Source organism: Mirounga leonina, unplaced genomic scaffold (assembly GCF_011800145.1).
Source record: "Mirounga leonina isolate KUSES-001 unplaced genomic scaffold, KU_Mleo_1.0 Mir_107, whole genome shotgun sequence".
Lineage (NCBI taxonomy): Eukaryota > Metazoa > Chordata > Mammalia > Carnivora > Phocidae > Mirounga > Mirounga leonina.
The window spans coordinates 2957775-2978163 of record NW_023270233.1 but is presented as its reverse complement, the minus strand read 5'-3'; the positions used below and the strand labels follow the sequence as shown (position 1 = coordinate 2978163).

The following is a 20389-nucleotide window of genomic DNA, read 5'->3' as shown; positions in this document are numbered from 1 at the left end:
TTCCTAGCTTGGCATAGAATTGTAGTTTTAAAAATTTTATGCTACTTTTGATCCCCAAAGATTTATCATAATGTAATAGGACAATGATCAATGTAAGATACACACATACACACAATATACGTACACCTCTGTGCATGTGTGTTTACATATATATAAGGTTAGGCACTCTGATCATTGTGTGTGTTTGTGTGTTTGTGTTTGTACGTTTTGCTCACATATGCACAACATTTTGAAAATCATTATATGATTTCATTTTATGCTAAGGTTTCTTCAGAGAGCTTTTATTTGATACTAATTCTTTTTCCAATTACCACATTATGCTTAAATCTTGGAAAGGCTTCCTCTCTTGATATATTTTAATAAAAGAACCCTTAGAGCCACATAACCTCCATCTTTTCATCATAGGCTACAGATTATCTTGACTTCTATTGCCTGAAGACTTATATATGATAGAAACATTAAAAATACCATGCCAGGTTCCAATAGTGGGAAATAGCTAGAAGTTATAATAGATCAAATGGAAGATAGACTTTCACTTTTTAAATAAATAATTAAGTTCAGAATTCTCTTTGATATGTTAGTGTTGGAGGTTAGAGTGTATGATTTACAGTGAGGCATAATTAAAATAATGCTGAATTAGGTATTATACAATCTGGATACTCGTCTGAAATCACGGTTTATTTGCCCAGTGACCTTGGGCAAGAGAGCCTCAGCTTGACTCATCACCAGTTGAAATGTGTAGCTATCTTTACTGCCCAACTTTTTTTAGTGTTGTCAGAATGAGATGATATATGTGAAAATATTATGTAAACAATGAAGATCCATATTAAGGTGACTATTGTAAATAATAGTTGATATGTGCCATGCACTGTATTAAGCATTCATATAATTCCTACATAGTTTTATGAGACAAGCAACATTTTAATATTCCAATTTTACAGATCAGGAAGGTGAGGTTCAGAGTGTATAAGACACTTGATTGAGCTCACACTATCTGTGAATAGGAAAGGCAAGATTTGGATACTGGTTTGTTTGACACTAGACTTGATGCTCATAATTGCACAATTTTTATCTCTTATTTGAATAATAATTATTACATAGAGTAATGCATGGAAATGAAATTCTCTTTATTATCACATCTGATTTCTAAATGTGAAAACGAAATAATATTTATTTTTCTTAAAGCAGAATGTAATGGAGTTGTAATTATTGAAATGTATTCTTCCTTTAGAATTTAATTGTCTTGGATCCACTCACAGTGACTGAGGAAGAAATTAGACCATCACTAGAGAAACGTCTTGAAGCCATTATCAGTGGGGCTGCACTATTGGCTGACTCTTCATGCACTAGAGATTTCCATCGGGAACGGATTATTGCAGAATGCAATGCCATTCGCCAGGCTCTCCAGGACCTGCTTTCAGAGTACATGAACAATGTAGGTAACTTGTTTTCCGCCAACCTCATGCACTGGGTATATGCTGATGTTCTTTCTGTGTACAACTGTGATAAATTACAAATGAGTACATGATTTTACATATTTGGCTTTCTGAGTAGGTTCTACTCACAGAATACAGCATTGATATAGGAATTTCTAGGGATGGGATCCAACAATATATAATTGTTTTTTTTGAGGCAGTATCTAAATATTAGTTGAAGAAGGGAGTCAAGATTGGAGAAAAGAAACTGGAGTTGGACATCAATTTAAAGGATAAAAGGAAGATGAAGAAAAGGGAGACTGTTCGGGATTACGTTGGTGAATAAAAAAATTTAGACAGTATTAGATAAAGTCAGTGTTGAAGGGATCAGGGGTTATTTTTGAAGGTGTAAGGAACTTATGTAGTTTGTAACATTAGCTCCTAACCTTTTCACACGTGACATAATGTCATAATTTTTTTTGCAGTTTTAACTATCTCTTAGGAATATTAGAAATGCTGTCTAAATTTAGACACATGCAAAAATATTTGTTTCAAGGTGCTTTTGGTTTCATTTCATATGTCTTCATATATGATATATTCATTTCACATGTACATGTTTATATCCATCTATGGAATATCTATGCCAGTTCTTACATTCAAATCTTATTGCTGTTTTTAAAATGAAGAAAGAAGACATTGCCTTGAAGACATTGTCAAGCATTTATTGATCATAAAGCCTCTTAAATAATAGAGCTAAACAAAATAAAGGATTTATATATATTTAATATATAATAATAATATATTTATAAAATATTTTGCTCATCTGCCTTACAAATGGAATAATTAAAGAATTATGAAGATACATTTTGAAATTTATTAGTTACAAAGCATATGACTTTTTGGGTGTGAGGTTAAAGATTTAAGATTGTTCAGTATAAGTAATTTATGTGAATAATTGAAATGTGCTAAAATTAGTTAATGAGTTTTAAGGCTCCTTCTGCACATATGATGTATCTCCATACTCTTAATATTTGATGACTTTGGCTCCTGACCAAAAATCTCTTGCCTGTCAAGAAATCAGAGTTGTAAAGCAGATTTTGTTAATAAGAAGAACATGTTATAACATCATGTCCTGCTTCTGAAGCTAGAATAGTTCCATTTTTAGCATATGATATATTCTTTTTTTAATTTCCAGTATTTTTTATGGAAAATTATGACAAAGCATAAGAAATAGAAAATTATATAAGGCAAGCATGAACCCAGAGAGCATATAATATATTCTTAGTTAAAGATTTTTTAAGGGAATTCATCAATTATAAGGAACTCAAAAGACAGTATTGTATTGGATTTCCTTCTCCCATGATCTGTAAACTATTAAAATTATTATTCTCATATTTATAGATAAAAATACAATTACATATAAGTTTATTTTATCTATAAATTATAAAATTATAGGTAAATTCACTTTATCAGATATAAAGTTGTTTTATTCCTTTAGATGCAAAAGCAAACAGATACACATGCATAGTTACCCACATACATAGTCAGGGATGGCCATGTAATTGTGGAGCTTGATGCAAAATGAAAATGCAAGTATTCTTGTTCAAAAGCAGAGGAAATAACTCTTTTTCCTTTTTCACAGTCTTGATTGACCCGAGAAAGGTGATTTTTATTTGCTGTTTAACGTTTGGTTCCCTAGTACATAGGGATACTTGTGGGAACATGCAGACCCTCACAGGTATCTGTGGCCCTTCCCCATGACTGTGACCCATTTTGCCTTGTGCCAAGACCGTCACCGGAAGTGGAGGGGGCAGCAGTTGTTGGGTGGGGGAGCAGGTGGCTAAGGACCTGTACCTGGAAGGCAGAACTAAATGTGAGTCTAGGACATATGCTTCTACTCCATCAGACTTCACTAATATACTCAAATTCAGAGATAAAATTGTTAAAAATTTCAAGACTGTGATAGCAGAGTATTAAAGGCAAACCATGGGGTTTCTTTCTGAGGATGGGACCCTATGTGCCATCACATGCCCCTGAAGTTGGTCCTGTGCATCATAAATACATATCACGTAAGTGGTTTTATGGCTCTCTTCAACTTTGGGTTAAAAACTATTCATACCAAAGGTGAAGTGATGGGAGCATTCTGCCCTGGGTGCAATCATTAAGCAGGTGCATTATATCTAGATATTTATAAACAATAATAAAACCAACTGAAAGTTGGCCTGCTTTTTACTGTCACCATGTTTAGCAGTTCTAAATATTAAGTGATAAAATGTTTTTCTCAAAATTCTTTTGTTTTTCTAAGTTCTAAACAATTACTGTGGTTATAATTGATGTTTAATAATATGTACATATGATTCAAATTGCACATTTTATGATTATACTTTAATAGCCATTATATTCCTTATGCATTTAAATAGCAGATTCAAAATAATGATGACACAAAGACAAAGAACTAGAAATAGAGTCACTTCAATTCTGTTATTTTATGTGGTCACATGGAACTTAAATTTAAAAATTATGACAATGAAACAGTATGAATTTCCATGGGTAATATTTATGTTAAGTAAATGCAGATTTTATGCATGTGAAGTTCATATGTGAAATCTTTTTTTTTCACTCGTGAAATATTTTATTGAATTTGAGTACTAACTTTGCAATTTGTTTTCTCTTTAAGATTTGTCTATTGCTTTAAAGTTAACAAATTGGAAAATAATGATTATTACTGAAAAGTAATTTTGTCATACAGAGAATAGAGGTGCTTAAATATCCACTGCAAGTATAAAATATGCTATGTGAGGCACCGAAAATACATATGTATTTTTCTAAGTTTTACTGCTCTTTTTCTTAACAAGGATTTCCTTTGATACTCAGTTTCAAGGTCCATTTGTCAAGTACACAAAACTTATATTACTAATATACTTCTGTTAGATATGTTGGCTTTAAAACAAGGTAAGTTCTGTGTTAGAAGAATGAAGTGGAAAGAAATTTTTTCATTTATAATATGCAAATAATTAAGATCAGAGGTAAGTAGCTTTTTAAAATCATGTCCAGATAATTATCTTAACTCATATATTTTTTTTAAGGGTAGACTCAATTAGGAATTTAAATGTTTTTCAGTTATTTAGTTGATTAGATTACACTACTCTTCATACTTGATAGAGGCTGTTTTCTTCTTCCTTCTTCCTTCCCCCATGTTTCCTCTTCTCCTCTTCTGGCAAAGGAGAGTAAATACCCCTGAAATACCTCTTGGTCATGGCGCTTCCCCATTTTTAGCTCTTATCCCTGTTGGAATTCCTGTGTTTACTCCTCTGCCATCTCTGCTGGACAGAAGCTCTAAGAGAATGAGGATTATCTCCCTTGCCCTTAAAACAGAGACTTTCAGGTAGCAGGGGCTCAGTAGTTATTATTTGGATACAGGTAAATTGAATTTAGTGCTTGCTTCATCTCATTTTTTAAATTAAAATGACAATGTGCCTAAAGCAATTAATTTGTATTTATTTTTTATATTAAATGATTGCCATGGAAAAAATATAGGGAGGATTAATGATAAGAGCAGAAGCATAGAAAAGGAAGAAGAACAAAGGTGAGAAAGCTGTTCTTTGGGTGATCTTAGTATATTTATATATTCCTTTCTCTTAGGATATAATATTAAATACTTGTTGAGGAAGGCATTTTTCTTTTTTTTTAAGGGAAGGAAATAATTATTGTGTGTGGGTAATGTCTGGTGATCTGCCCTAATGTTGGTATAGAGGTCAGAGCAGGAGGAGCTAAATTTATGCAGTGGTGGTCCACATGATCAGAAATACATTTATATGCACATTATGTTAACATTCTATTGTAAGTACAACCCATTAATAATAAAAAATATGAATTTGTAATATTATGAGAAAGCACTTCAAAAACAATGTAATAGCTCTTTTTCATATACAAGTGCTGTATTTTAGGTCTAATACTAGTATCTTGACCTACACAGTGAATATTGGAATTAAACAGCAGCAACCAATCTGGAAAAACTGTGGGGAATATTTTCAGAACACATTCCCAGGTTTATTTTTATTCCCGGTTTATATCACAAATGATGCTTCTTTATACCTTTCATCAGCTTTAATGAAAGGGAATGTACTTTCCTGGTATTAGCTGAACTCAACCTTTCTCAGAATTTGCTCAAAGATTTTAGGATAGCTGTTGTACTTCAGACTTCAACTTCCAGTTTAAGGAATGCTTTGTCTCATTTGGTGGGCCTGGTTTGCTTTTCAGATTAGTTAGGAGCTTTTGTAATTGGGCTGTTGATAGAGTAAATGCTTGATGATTATCGAGACATAATAAAGATAACTGTGAAAACTTAAAGCAAGATTAACACTCATTATAATCTGTGGATGTTTTATGTGAATGTGACTTCAAGGCTTCAAATTTTGTAAGCCTGTTGAGTACAGAGAAGTTCAGCAGTGGGAAATGAGTGTAGTTTATGTTTTCTCAGGCTCAGTCCACATGACCAGTTTGAGTCTAGATGACTTTACTTTCTTCTTTTTTTTTTTTTTTTAAAGATTTTATTTATTTATTTGAGAATGAGAGAATGAGAGACAGAGAGCATGAGAGGGTCAGAGGGAGAAGCAGACTCCCCGCTGAGCAGGGAGCCCGATGCGGGACTCGATCCCGGGACTCCAGGATCATGACCTGAGCTGAAGGCAGTCGCTTAACCAACTAAGCCACCCTGGCGCCCTAGATGACTTTACTTTCTTAAACAGATCAGTAAGTCTTGATCATTTTTTTGACTGAAATTCTGTTTAGTAAGTTCAATGTCTTGTGACATTAGTAAGAAATTAGTAGGAAATGAAACCAGATGGATCCATAACTTATGATAAAACAGACAACCACTTACCACTTTAATGATTATATATATATTTGTCCCAATATTTTCCATATATAGATAGTAATAATTATTTTACATCTGTAGTTCAAAAGTCTGACACAAGTCTCACTGGGATAAAAAAGGAAGTGTTAGCAATGCTGCATTCTTTTCTGGAGTCTGTAGGGAGAAATCAATTTCTTTGCCTTTTCCACCTTCTAGAGGCCATCCATATTCCTTGGTTCTTTCTCCATCTTCACAGCCAGCAATGTCACACTTCTCTGACTCTTTCTGTCCCTGTATCTCTTTCTCTGACCCCAGCCAGGAAATGTTTTCTACTTTTTAGGACTCATGTGATTAGATAGGGCCCACCCAGATTATCCAGGATAGTCATGCCATCTCATGGCTCTTAGCCTTATTTACATCTGCAAAGTTCCTTTTGTCATGTAAGGTCCTGGGAATTAGGGTGTGAGCATCTCTGGGAGCCCTATGACATACATTAATACCAGTCTTTCTTAGTCTCTTCTGTGGAATCGTCAATACTCCTTGCATTTTGAATCTATTATAGTAGTTAGTATCCCTTACTTACTTTAGGCTTTATGCAGGCAAATCTATTGTTTGTCTATTTTATTTACTATTTTATCTCAAGCCCCAGGCACAATACTTGGCATTAGAAAAAGCTAGATTGTATTTTTGAATGAAAAAATAAAATGAAATTATTGCATATTGTATATGCCATATAATGGAGAGACAGCTTCTCTGACATTAAATGAAATGAGTTCCAAGCATCTCTCAATTTATATGATAGACTGCCTGTTATAAAAGGTCTTATTTTGCAAAGTATAGGTCTTTTCTAAAAATCAGTGTGAATATTCAGAAACATAATTTTCTCATCACAGTCTCTTCATTTGGATGCCCATCCAGATATATTCCAAAACAAGATTTTTACTAATTAAAAAATATACTCCAGAGAATATTCAGAATCAGATAAAGTTTAACTTTTGTTTTTTAAAACTTAGAAGTATATTTTTCTAAGGTATTTCTGCTGTTTTTCTTATACCTCCAGGATTGGTTAGACCTAGTCCATCTTCTCTGATGTACAGGGTAAATAAGGAATTCTTCATGTGGTTGGGGCAGAGCAAGGAGGCTCTCTAAAGAAGGAAGGGTTTTAGAGGGAAATCAGTTTTTTTTTTTTAAATGATAGTCTTTCTGTAATTGGTGAAAACAAAGTTGGAGGTGGGTAGCCATCATACTTTATTCTAAGAATCAGTAGACATGGATATTTCTTCAGGAGTGGGTTGAAATCATGTTGATATTGTTAAGTTTGGATGTGTTGCTGGACAAGTCTTCACGTGATGTAGAATCCTTGGTAAACTTAACACTGAGATTGGTACTTTACTCTAGGGGTTATTAGAGAGTTTAGTGAATGATAGCTAAAGTAAATGAGTCAGGTCTGGCTGTATGCAGGGAGCAATTTGCATTTCCAGACCTCTACTTGCCCAATATTTTCTTCTTTTGGTGTCCTATGTGAAAGTGCATTATTGGTTCTCATTATATACTTGTTGAGTGAGTAAATAATCAAATGGACTGGCTTTTGTTATTCAGAGCCCTATTTCATTTGTAAGTCCTGGGTTTAATGTATTCCCTCTCCTGGGGAATTCTAAAGATTCACTAAGGCCAACAAAGAGATGTTAAGGGGTTTTTCTTCATTAAAAGTCCTCTACCTCTTTTCTGAAATCCATTTTAGAAATAATTTCAGCCTTATTTGTCATAATGATAAGATAAAGCAGTTAGGATGATCTATATGTAATGAGTTTTTTAATACTGGAGACAAGTTAAAATTAAAATTCTAGAAATCTAAAGGCGGCTTCCAAATCTTCTTTTCTTTTTTCTTTGTTTTTTCTTTGCTTTCTTTTCTTTTCTCTCTCCCTCGTTTCCTTCATTCCTTCTTCCTTCCTTCCTTCCTTCCTTCCTTCCATCCATCCATTCTTTCACATAACTGGCTTTTCTAACACAAAGAAGAAGGCAGAGACTTAGACAAAATGTGAAGATGGAGGAATTTATCCCAAATGAAAGAACAAGATAAGGCCATGGCTAGAGATCTAAGTGAAACAGATATAAATAACATGCCTGATGGAGAACTTAAAGCAACAATCATAGGGATACTCACTGGGCTTGAGAAAAGAATAGAAGACATCAATCAGCAAGATCCTGAACACAGATATAAAAGAGTTATAAAAGAATCAATCAGAGATGAAAACTGCAATAAACAAGATTAGAAACACACCTGATGCAATGAACAGCAGGCTGGAAGAAGAAGAGAAATGAATTAATGACCCTGAAGACAAAGTAATGAAAAGCAATGAAGCTGAACAAAAGAGAGAAAGAAGAATTGTGTAACACAAGAATAGACTTAGGGAACTCAATGACTCCATCAAACAGAATAACATTCTCATTATAGGGGTCCCAGAAGAACAAGAAAGGGGGCAAAAAATTCATTTGATGAGATAATAGCTGAAAACTTTCCTAATCTGGGGAAGGAAACAGACATCCAGATGCAGGAGGCACAGAGGACTCCCAACATTTAAAAAAAAATCAGGCCAACACCAAGATATATTGTAATTAAATTTGCAAATATACTGATAAAGAAAAAATCTTAAAGCAGAAAAACAGAAGAAGTCATTGACTTACAAGGGAAAACCCATAAGAGTAGCTGGAGATTTTTCAACAGAACTTGGCAAGCCGGAAGAGAATGGCATATATATTGAAAGTGCTGAATGGGAAAAATCTGCAGCCAAGAATACTCTATCCAGCAAAGCTATCATTCAGAATAGAAGGGGAGATAAAGAGTTTCCTAAACAAAAACTAAAGCGTTCATGACTACTAAATTAGCCCTGCAAGAAATATTAAATGGGACCCTTTGAGTGGAAAGGAGAGACCAAAAATAACAGTATAAAGGCAGGAAACACAAAAGCAGTAAAAATTTTCTGTAAAAATCAGTCAAGGAACTCACACAGAAAAGGATATAACATATGATAACATATACCTAAAACATGGGGAGGAGAGGAGAAAAGAATTTGTTCAAACTTGAATGACCATCAGCTTAATATAGACTGCTATTTACAGAAGAAGTATATACAAGCCTAGTGGTAATCATATATCAAAAACCACTGGGGCACCTGGATGGCTCAGTCAGTTAAATGGCTGCCTTCAGCTCGGGTCATGTTCTTGGGGTCCTGGGATCGAGGCCTGTGTCGGGCTCCTTGCTCAGCAGGGAGTCTGCTTCCCCTCTGCCCCTCCCCCTGCTCGTGCTCTCTCTCTCTCTCTCTCTCACTTACTGCCAAAAAGACCCCACTAATAAACATGCAAAGAATAAAGAAAAAGAAATCCAAATATATCACTAAAGAAAATTAGCAAAAAATGAAAACAAAAAAGACAAGAAGGATCAGAGAAAATCTCCAGAAACAATGAAACAATTAATAAAATGGCAATAAATACATATCTGTTAATAATTACTTTGAATGCAAGACTAAATGCTCCTATCAAAACAAGCCAAATTTAAATTAAAGCCTTTCTTCAATGCTAACCAATTATGAGTCACTCATAATATCACCTTAGCTATTTTATCTTTATAAATCAGTTTCCATTTGTGATATTGTGTTTCACAATAAGAAGTATATATTTGGTATTTGCCCCTTTTCTGACATAGAGCTCCTAAAATCCTCGGAATTTTATAAGTGATGAGAGTGATAAAGATCTTCTGTTATATTAATGAGATGGCTTTGGATCTAAGGATGAGGGTTGGTTGCCAGGAAACCAACCCTGTGATCAGAGGATTACAACTCTCAGTATCACTCCCTGACCTCCTGGGGAGAGGGGAAGGGCTGGAGGTTGAATTTAATCACGAGGGGACAATGATTTAATCAATCATGCCTATTTAATGAAGCCTCCATAAAACCAAAGGATAGGGTTCAGACCTTTCAGATTGGTGAACACAATGAGGAATAGTGGCACGCTCGAAGGACATATCTTGTGCCCCTTTCCCACATATCTTGTCCTGTGCATCTCTTCCATTTGGCTGTTTTTGAGCTATATATACACTGGTAATCTAGTAAGTAAAATGCTTCTCTGAGTTCTGTGAGTTGCTCTAACAAATTTATTGAACCTGAGAAGGGGGTCATAGTAACCTCTGGTTTATAGCCAGTTGATCAGAAGTACAGGTAGCAACCCAGACTTGGAGTTGGCATCTGAAGTGTTGGCAGGGGGGTGGTGGTGGTGACAAATTTGTAGTACTGGACTCTTTTTTTAAAAAATTTATTTATTTTATTTTAGAGAGAGCATGAACAGGAGGGGCAGAAGGAGAGGCAGAGGGAGAGAGAATCTCAAGCAGACTCTGTGCTGAGCTCAGAGCCCAAAGTGGGGCTCCATCTCATGACCCCAAGATCACAACCTGAGCCAAAACCAAGAGTCAGATGTTCAACCGACTGTGCCACCCTGGTGCCCTGTAGTACTAAACTCTGAACCTATGGAATCTGATGCTATTTCTAGATAGATGGTATCAGAATTGAGTTGAACTCTGGACCACCCAGCTGATGTTCTGAGAACTGCTTGTTGGCATGGGGGAATCTCTCCCCTGCCACACTGGAATTATTAGCAGAATCTTTTATCATTGAAACATATTTTTGAATGAATTTGTAGTTAGGCTCTGAAAAAAAAGTTATCTTACCTTTGTGATGTAAGTTTAGGATCAAAGGCCAACCTGTAGCTTTATTTCTGTGCTGAAGTAGGTTTAGCAGGGTCAGACATGGATAAGCAACTTACGTAGTTGATTTGCTGGGCTATTTGCTATACTTAATAATTAATTGGAGAAGACTATTAGCGATCTACAAATTACAGATTGTCCCATCATATTTTGGTTCATTTTTTGCATCATAAATTTTCATATATGTGTTTGAGTCTTGTAACCAAAACAAAATAGCTTATTGAATTCTCGACATGAATTTACTCACTTGTTTTCTTCTGAAAGATAAATTGAAACTAGGTTTGACTAAGTGTTTTCCTTAGAGATAACTATCACACTTTGTATCCGACAAAACTCAACCAAGGTTGTTGATTGACAATACTTCATCAATCCAATAAGTTGTGGGTGGCCTCTGTAGCTAGGAATGGTCCTTAGATGACATCCAGAAAGAAAACAGGGATCTCAGCCCTATAAGCACAAGGAACTGAATCTTTCAACAACCCAAATGGGCAAGTGAACAGATTCTCCCCCTGAGCCTCCCAAAAGAAACAGCCCAGGGGCGCCTGGGTGGCTCAGTCCGTTAAGCCTCTGCCTTTGGCTCAAGTCATGATCCCAGGGTCCTGGGATTGAGCCCCGCATCGAGCCCTGCATCGGGCTCCTTGCTCAGCGGGGAGCCTGCTTTTCCCTCTGCCAGCCACTCCCCCTACTTGTGTTCTCTCTCTCTCTCTGATGAATAAATAAATAAAATTGTAAAAAAAAAAAAAAAAGAAAGAAAGAAACAGCCCAGCTGACACTGGTTTTAGCCCAATGTCCTATTTCTGACCTATAGAACTGTAAGGCAATAAATTGGTATTATTTAAGCCATGAAGTTTGTGTTAATTTGTTACAACCACAATCGAAAATTAATACATGATCTTAATCAGGGGTCATGTAGTTTACTTTTGTACAGAAACTGTGTGAGCAAATTTGAAATCTTATGTGAAATGAATTGCTGCATTTATGTAGTAAAAATGTAGATATATTAATTCTGAAATGTGTATTTAAATCTCAGGAAAAGCAATCAGTTTTATAGAAATACCAAATATTGATTTTGAGTGTACTTATGTATCTCACATAAGATTTAGCATGAAGTAATTAAAATGCCCGAAAACCATTTAATGGTATAAACACCACGAACTGTTGTGGTGCTACACAATGGAAAATATAATTTAGTGTTTTTTTTTGGAGCCAGTGCAAACTAGAATAATATGTGAGCCACATGTAATTTAAAATTTTCTAATAGCCACATGCAATAAAATGAACAGGTAAAAACAATAAATGTTATTTAATTAAATATATGCAAAATATTTCAAAATGTAGTCATAAACATTATTAGTGAGGTAGTTCACAGTCTTTTTAGTACTATGTTCTTGATATCTGGTGTGCATTTTGCATCTATAGTACATCTGGACCAGCCACATTTCAAGTGGTCAGTAGCACATATGGTTAGTAGCTACCATATTGGACACCACAGCTCTATGCAGAAATGCCTTCTCCACCATAGAGTTTTTGATGCCTGATCATCTCCATGTTTCTACCACTTTAATAATGATGCTGTTAGAAAAGGTAACAAAAGAAAAAAGAGACAGAATACTTAGGGAGACCAAGAGCTATAACATCATACTGTCATTTCTGGTGTTACCCAGTAAAAATAGGCTACTGATTTTATACTAGTATATTGGAAAAACCCCAAAACTTACCATATGTGGTAAATTACATTTTCCAAAATGGTCACAATAATATCTCCATTTTACATATTCTTTTTTGGTATGATTGCCTTTCCTCCATCATTAGGTTGAGTTTAATACCCTTCTTGAATCTGGGCTTGTCTTAATGACTTGTTTTTTTCTTTTTTCTTTTTTTTAAGATTTATTTATTTATGTGACAGAGAGCAAGAGAGCACAAGCAGGGGGGTGCTGCAGAGGGAGAGGGAGAAGCAGCCTCCCTACCGAGGGGGAGCCTGAGGCAGGGCTCGATCCCAGGACCCTGGGATCATAACCTGAGCAGAAGGCAGATGCTTAACTGACTGAGCCACCCAGTCACCCCCATAATGAATGACTTGTTTGATCACTTAAATGTGACAGAAGCCACATTCTGGGACTTCTAAGGCTAACAAATTCTTTCAGATTTCACCTAACTCTCTTAGAATGATCAATCTTGGGACACCATCTCAGAACACAGTTGCTATATTGTAGGAAACCCAACCCACACAGAGAGTCCAAAACCAGGTAGGCACCCTGGCTGACAGCCTCACCTGAGTTTTCACCCAAAAAGTCACCATCAGCTACCAGCACTGTGAATATGCTATCTTGGATGGCCAACCCAAATGGCTGCAACTAAGGCTAAACCTTGACTTCGGCTGCATAGAGATTTGATGTGTGAAATCCTAGCTGAGTTCAGTCATACTTCAGAACCATGAGAAAGAATAAAAAGTTGTTGCTTTTAACCACTAAGTTTTGGGATGGCTTCTTATACAGCAATAGATAATCAGAATACTATAGAATCTGATTGGGAAAGGGTTTACTTGGAGAAGAGCATAAAGAATCAGAACCACACTAACACCAAATGTTACTACCTAGAAGGTACAGAGGACAGAGTTAGTTCCCTTAGTGATAGTGGTCAAGGGTTATTAACAAAAGCTTTTTGAGGAGGAAGATAAAATTGATAATTACTAAGTAGATGTATATATGGAAATATGTTAATAGATCCTATTATGAAGTATAGATTTAATTAATCTCCACAAATCTTTCATAGTCTTTAAGTCCTGTGTTAAAAGTGAAACAACTGTAGGTATCCTTATAACAGAGATCTGAAGTGGGTAAACCTTATCTAACTGTAAGTGTTAAGATTCTTGTGCCCAGGGCACCTGGGTGGCTCAGTTGGTTAAGCGTCTGCCTTCAGCTCAGGTCATTGGGATCGAGTCCCGCATCAGGCTTTCTGCTCAGCGGGGAATCTGCTTCTCCCTCTGCCCCTCACCCTGCTCTTGTGCTCTCTCTCTCACTCTCTCTTTCTCAAATAAATAAATAAATAAAATATTAAAAAAAAAAGATTCTTGTGCCCAATGTGAAAACAAAACAAAAAACTAGGGATGTGACCCTTGTGCAGAATTCCATTTTAACAAGGCTTATTTGTGTCTGGGTGCACTTATGCCAAAATGAAATCTGTAACTGCATTTAAGAAGTGACTTTGAAACTTTTCCAGGTAATCCACAAATGGTATTCTCAAAATGTGGATGATGATCACCTGCTGTCTTTAGTGGTATTGAATCGGAATCATTGAATACTAAGTGATTATGTAATCTATGCTGCAGAATAGTTACAGGCAAATGTTTATTCAGCTTCTTATGGTTACTAAGTTTCTTTTCCTCCTTGGCAATTTTAAGCATAGTAGCAGGGGCTCAGAAAGAGAACTATGCAACACCCCCACAAAGTTGGCAGTATGGAAGTTGGCCTACAACTGGGGAGAGAAAAATAATTCTTTTCTTTGGTGCATAGTAGAGATATGATCATCATTTTTTATGATATATTATGTTGTTTTTTGTAAAAGCAGCTCTTCCTAATTTTACAACTCCTTTACAAATATTGACTGCTCCTTTTTATTCAGTTTGACCTTTGTATAAAACCTAAAAGCTTGTAAAGTAGAACTAACCGAACCTATTTGATGATTACTTTTATTTTATATTTAGTTGTTCATACTGTACCAGGAAGCCTTCCCATATTCTCTCATTTTTAGGTTATTATAGTGTTCCAGGAATGCCTCTCAAAGACTAGAAACTAAAATTAAAAAAAAAAAAGCTTTTATTTGGAAATAATTATATATTCAAAGAAAGTTGCAAAGGTAGTACAGAGAGATTTTGTGTACCTATTTCCCAGTTCCCACATTGGTTGTATCTTATGTGACTGTAGTATGATATAAAAACTAGGAAGTTGGCATATTGTTATAACTTATGTGTATAGTTCTATCACATGTATAGATTCAGAAACCACCAGCACCATAAGAAAGATACAGAAATATTTCATCACTATGAATATCTACTTCTTGCTACCACTTTATATTCACATTTACCCCTCCAAACTTCTCCTTCCTGCCTGCCCCCCATCATCCATAACCCCTGGAAAATACTAATCTAAATATTTTTAAAAATATTTTATAAATTAAAAAAATTTTATAAATGAGATCAAACAGTGTGTGATCTTTTGAGACTGGCTTTTTTCACTCAGTTGTGTATTAATAGTTTACTTTTTTTTTATTGCTGAGTAGTATCCCATGGTATGGATGCACCATATATTTTTAACCATATACCTATTGAAGGACAATTTTGTTTTTTCTAATTTGGATCTATTACAAATAAAACTTCTATGAACAGTTGTGTACAGGATTTTGTAGACATAAGTTCATTTTTCTGAGATAAATGCCCAGAGGTGTGATTACTGGATCATATGGTACATAAATGTTTAGTTTTTAAGAAACTGCCCAACTGTTTTCCAGAGTGGCTGTAATATTTTACATTCCCACCAGCAAAGGGTATGATTACTACACATCCCAACCAGCGTTTGGTATTCTCATTATTTTTTTTAATTTAGCTGTTCTAATAGGTGTGTAGTCATTGCTCATTGTGATCTTAATTTGCATTTCCCTCATGTCTAGTGATGTTAAAGATCTTTTCATGTGCTTATTTGCTACCTGTATATCCTCTTCAGTGAAATGGTTCATCATATTGTTTGCCAATTTTGTAATTGGTTTGTTTGTATTTTACTGTTAGTTGTTGAGAGTTCTTTATATATTCTAGATAGGAAAACTTTTTCATATACGGGGTTAGCAAATATTCTCTTGCATTCTGTAGCTGATGAAATCAATTTTATCATTTTTTTCTTTCATGCACTGTGTTTTTGTGCCTAAGAACTGTTTGACAAGTTCTAGGTCCCAAAGATATTCTTTAAAGGTTTTATGTTTTGGATCTATATTTTACATTTATGATCCATTTTGAGTTAATTTTTATGAGATATGAGACTTTTCTCAAGATTCATCTTTTTGCCCATGGATATCCAGTTGCTTTAGCACTATTTGTTGAAATGGATATCCTTCCTCCATTAAATTACTTTTGCATCTTTGTCATTTCTATGGTACTGAATTATTTGTCTATCTTTTGGTCAGTACTGCATGTATAGATTAATGTAGTTCTATATTAAATCTTGAAATTGCATTTAGTTGTTCCTCCTACTTTATTCTCCTATTTCAAAGTTGTTTTAGTTTTCCTAGTTCCTTTGGTTGGCATGTAAATTTTAGAATAATGGTATGTATATCTACAAAAGATTTTGCTAAGATTTTGATAAAAATTACGTTAAACCTGTAATTTTGATTTGTATTTCCCTATTGATCACTGATGCGTGTCAAAGTGGCTAAAATTAACACAAGAAACAACAGGTGTTGGTGATCAGGATGTGGCGAAAGGAGAACCCTCTTGCACTAGTGATGGGAATGCAAATTGGTGTAGCCACTGTGGAAAACACTATGGAGGTTCCTCTAAAAGTTAAAAATAGAACTACCCTACAATCCAGCAATTGCACTACTAGGTATTTTCCCCAAAATACAAAAATACTAATTCAAAGGGATGCATGCACCCTGATGTTTATAGCAGCATTATCTACAATAGCCAAATTATGGAAACAGCCCAAATGTCCATGGATTAATGAATGGATAAGGAAGATGTGGTATATATACAATGGAATATTACTCAGCCATAACAAATAATGAAATCTTGCCATTTGCAACAACATGGATGGTGCTAGAGAGTAATATGCTAAGCAAAATAAGCCAGAGATAGACAATACCATATGATTTCACTCATACGTGGAATTTAAGAAACAAAATAAATGAACAGTGGGGAAAAAAAAGAGAGAGACAGGCAAACCAAGAAACATAAATCTCTTAAATATAGATAACAAATTGGTGGTTACCAGAAGTGAGGTGGGTTGGGGCATGGGTTAAATAGGTGATGGGATTAAGGAGTGCACCTGTGATGAGCACCAGGTGTTATATGGAAGTGTTGAATCACTATATTGTATACCTGAAACTAACATTACAGTACATGTTAATTAATTAGAATTTAAATAAAAACTTAAAAAAAAAGAATTATGTTAAACCTATATTCAACTTGGGAGAATTGACATCTTTAGTATACTGAGTCTTCCAATCCATGAACACAGTATGCCTCTTTGTTTATTTAAATCTTTGTTTTCTTTCATCAGCACTTTGCAGTTTTCAGCCTACAAGTCCTGTACATGTTTTATTAGATTTATACCTAGTCATGCCATTTTTTTAGGTATTGTAAATGATATTGTATTTTAAATTTCAATTGCTATATGTTCATCACCAGTATATAAAAACACAATAGATTTATTTTTTCTCATATCTTGTAACTCACTTATTAGTTCGAGGTTTTTGTTTTAGTTTTTTGTAGATTTCCTGGCATTTCCTACATAGACATTTATGTCATGAACAGATTGGGACAGTTTTATTTCTTCCTTTTAAAACTGTATGCCTTTTATTTCTTTTTCATACCTTATTGCACTGGCTGGAATTCTAGTGTTATGCTGAATAAAGGTGGTGTGAACTGATATTTTCACTTTCTTGATGATCTCAGGATGAAAGCATTCAGTCTTTCATCATTAAGTATGATGTTATGTTTAATTATTATGTAGATTAGAAAAGTTAAGATACAGAAATTCTCCTCTATTCCTACTTTTCTGAGAGTTTTTGTCATGAATAGATAGGTGTTGAATTGTGTCAGAAGTATACCTTTTCTGCATTGATTGACATGATCATATGATTTTTTAAAAACTTTTTTTAAAGATTTTATTTATTGGAGAAAGAAAGAAAGAGAGAGAGAGAACATGAATGGTGGGGAGGGGTAGAGAGAGGGAGAGGGAGAAGCAGAGACTCCCTGCTGAGTAGGGAGCCTGACTCAGGGCTTGATCCCAAGACCTGGAGTTCATGACCTGGGTGGAAGGCAGATGCTTAACCAACTGAGCCACCCGGGCACCCCTGATTTTCTTTATCTAGTCTGTTAATATGGTGGATTAAATTGATGGTTTTCAAATATGAAATAACCCTTGCATTTCTGGAATAAACCTTGCTAGGTCATATTGTACCTTGCATTTCTGGAATAAACCTTACTAGGTTGTGTTGTATATTTTTTTTTTCCTATATTGCTGAATTCTATTTGTTAAGATTTTTTTAGGAATATTTATTCTTATATTGATGAAGGATATGAGTTCTTGCTTCTTGCTGTCTCAATCTATAGCTCATCGTCTCAGAAACAAGACTTATCCCATGTCATTAACTCTTTGGTCTTCTCTTCATTCTTTTTTTTTTTTTTTTTACTTCTCTTGTAGATTAACATATTCTTTGCATTTTAGCTATTATTATAATTCTTATTTTGGAAGTGAAAGAATTGACAACAATTATGTAGTTGAACCAATGATTGGACTGAGGCAACCTGATTCTAGAACCTCTGCTCTTAGCCACTCTTCTTTAGTATCCAGTTGATTCATTCATTCAGTATTTATTGAACATCTGTTTTGCACCTGGCTTGTAAAAATGAGGATATAAGGGGGCGCCTGGGTGGCTCAGTCGTTAAGCGTCTGCCTTCAGCTCAGGTCATGATCTCAGGGTCCTGGGATCGAGCCCCGCATCGGGCTCCCTGCTCCGCGGGAAGCCTGCTTCTCCCTCTCCCACTCCCCCTGCTTGTGTTCCCTCTCTCACTGTGTCTCTCTCTGTCAAATAAATAAATAAAATCTTAAAAAAAAATGAGGATATAAGGATGTAGTAGTAAGACATGTTCCATGCTCTTGGGACCAGTGGCCTTGGGACACAGAAATAAAATAATAGCCTCCCAAATTAATTTATAATTACAAATTGGAATAGGAATGAAAGATATGTACAGTGTGCTTAAGAAAGAGGACCAACTTTGAAATTTAAAGAGGAAAGATGATGGAAGTCCTCTCTATGTTAGAGGCCTAAAGGGTAAGTGGATTTTAGCCAGGTCAAGTTGGGGGGGTGGTGATGATGGAAAACACGTTCTAGAGAAACATAATTGTTTATGCAGGCATTCTGCAGTGGCAAAGAGCTTAGTGCCTATGAAGATCTGAAAGAAGGGCAGTGTGACTTTAGTCCTGAGATTAAAGCAATATGTAGTATGAGATGAGGCAGGGCAGGGATCATGGTAGGCTTTGCAGCCTATACTAACAATTTGGAATATTAAGCTAAATTCAGTGGGTACAGGATTGCAGAGGGTCAAGAATGAAGGATAGCTTTTTTGCAAAAGCCTTGTAGGTAGTTTGTATAATGAAAAAACAGGACTAAATGACTTCTATTCTTATCTATTTGAGCTAAAAAAAAATTCGTAAGTGTTCTATTCTAGAAATCTCCGAGCATCCATGAGCTTTTTTTCCCCTCACAGTACCTTGATTTAATCTTTGTAGGGCTAGTAACTCAAAGGCAAAGCTCTTATTGGATTTGTAATACAATGAGAAATACAGCCCTCACATATATGCCTGGCTTAATGACTTCTGCTGAGGTTGAATTGTGAGATGTTATCCATCTCCTCTCTGAAATATGAATTCTAGTTTAGTGGAATTTGTTGCCTTTAGGGAGTTGGTAATATCACTTTTCATATGTCTTTTTTTAAAGCCCACTGACAATATATTTTAAGATGGAAAGCAATAGAATGTATGGTATTTATTTATTTATTTTTAGCTAGCTAGTTGAAATCATATGTTAACCTTTTGTCATAAAAGTTAGGAAACATTCATAAATTAGCTTACGAAATGTATAAGCTTGTTTAAGGTTTAAAGAAAATATTGATATGTATTTATATTTTTACATACTTATACATTGGCTACATTTAAAAACATTTATTTCATTTTATTTTATTTTATTTTTTATTTTTTTAAATTTTATTATGTTATGTTAGTCACCATACAATACATTATTGGTTTTTGATGTGGTGAAAAAACATTTTTTTTAAAGAACTTTCTTCAAGTTTGGTTATTACTTAACAAATCATGGTATTTTATAACAAACATCACCTTTCTTCCTGAAAGGTGATAGAATAAAATAGTTGACAATATAATCATTTTATATGTTTCTCAAACACTTTTATATTGTATTTTCCTTCTTATCTCTGATAGGTGACTCTAAAATTCATAATTTTTAAATATAGTTTATATACAAAAAAAGGGACATTTTGAAAGTCAGATAATATACCATATATTTTTAAAATTTTTTATTGTTATATTAATCACCATACATTACATCATTAGTTTTTGATGTAGTGTTTCATGA

General features: G+C 34.7%; 1 protein-coding gene across 1 annotated transcript in view; it reads left to right on the top strand.

Moving 5' to 3' along the window:
* LOC118018595 (catenin alpha-3-like) overlaps positions 1–20389 on the top strand; it is a 1827095-nt gene that overhangs the window by 542339 nt on the left and 1264367 nt on the right. The window contains exon 8 of the mRNA XM_035017231.1: positions 1232–1435. Within this exon, the coding sequence (XP_034873122.1) occupies positions 1232–1435 (204 nt within the window). The remainder of the gene's footprint in view (positions 1–1231; positions 1436–20389) is intronic.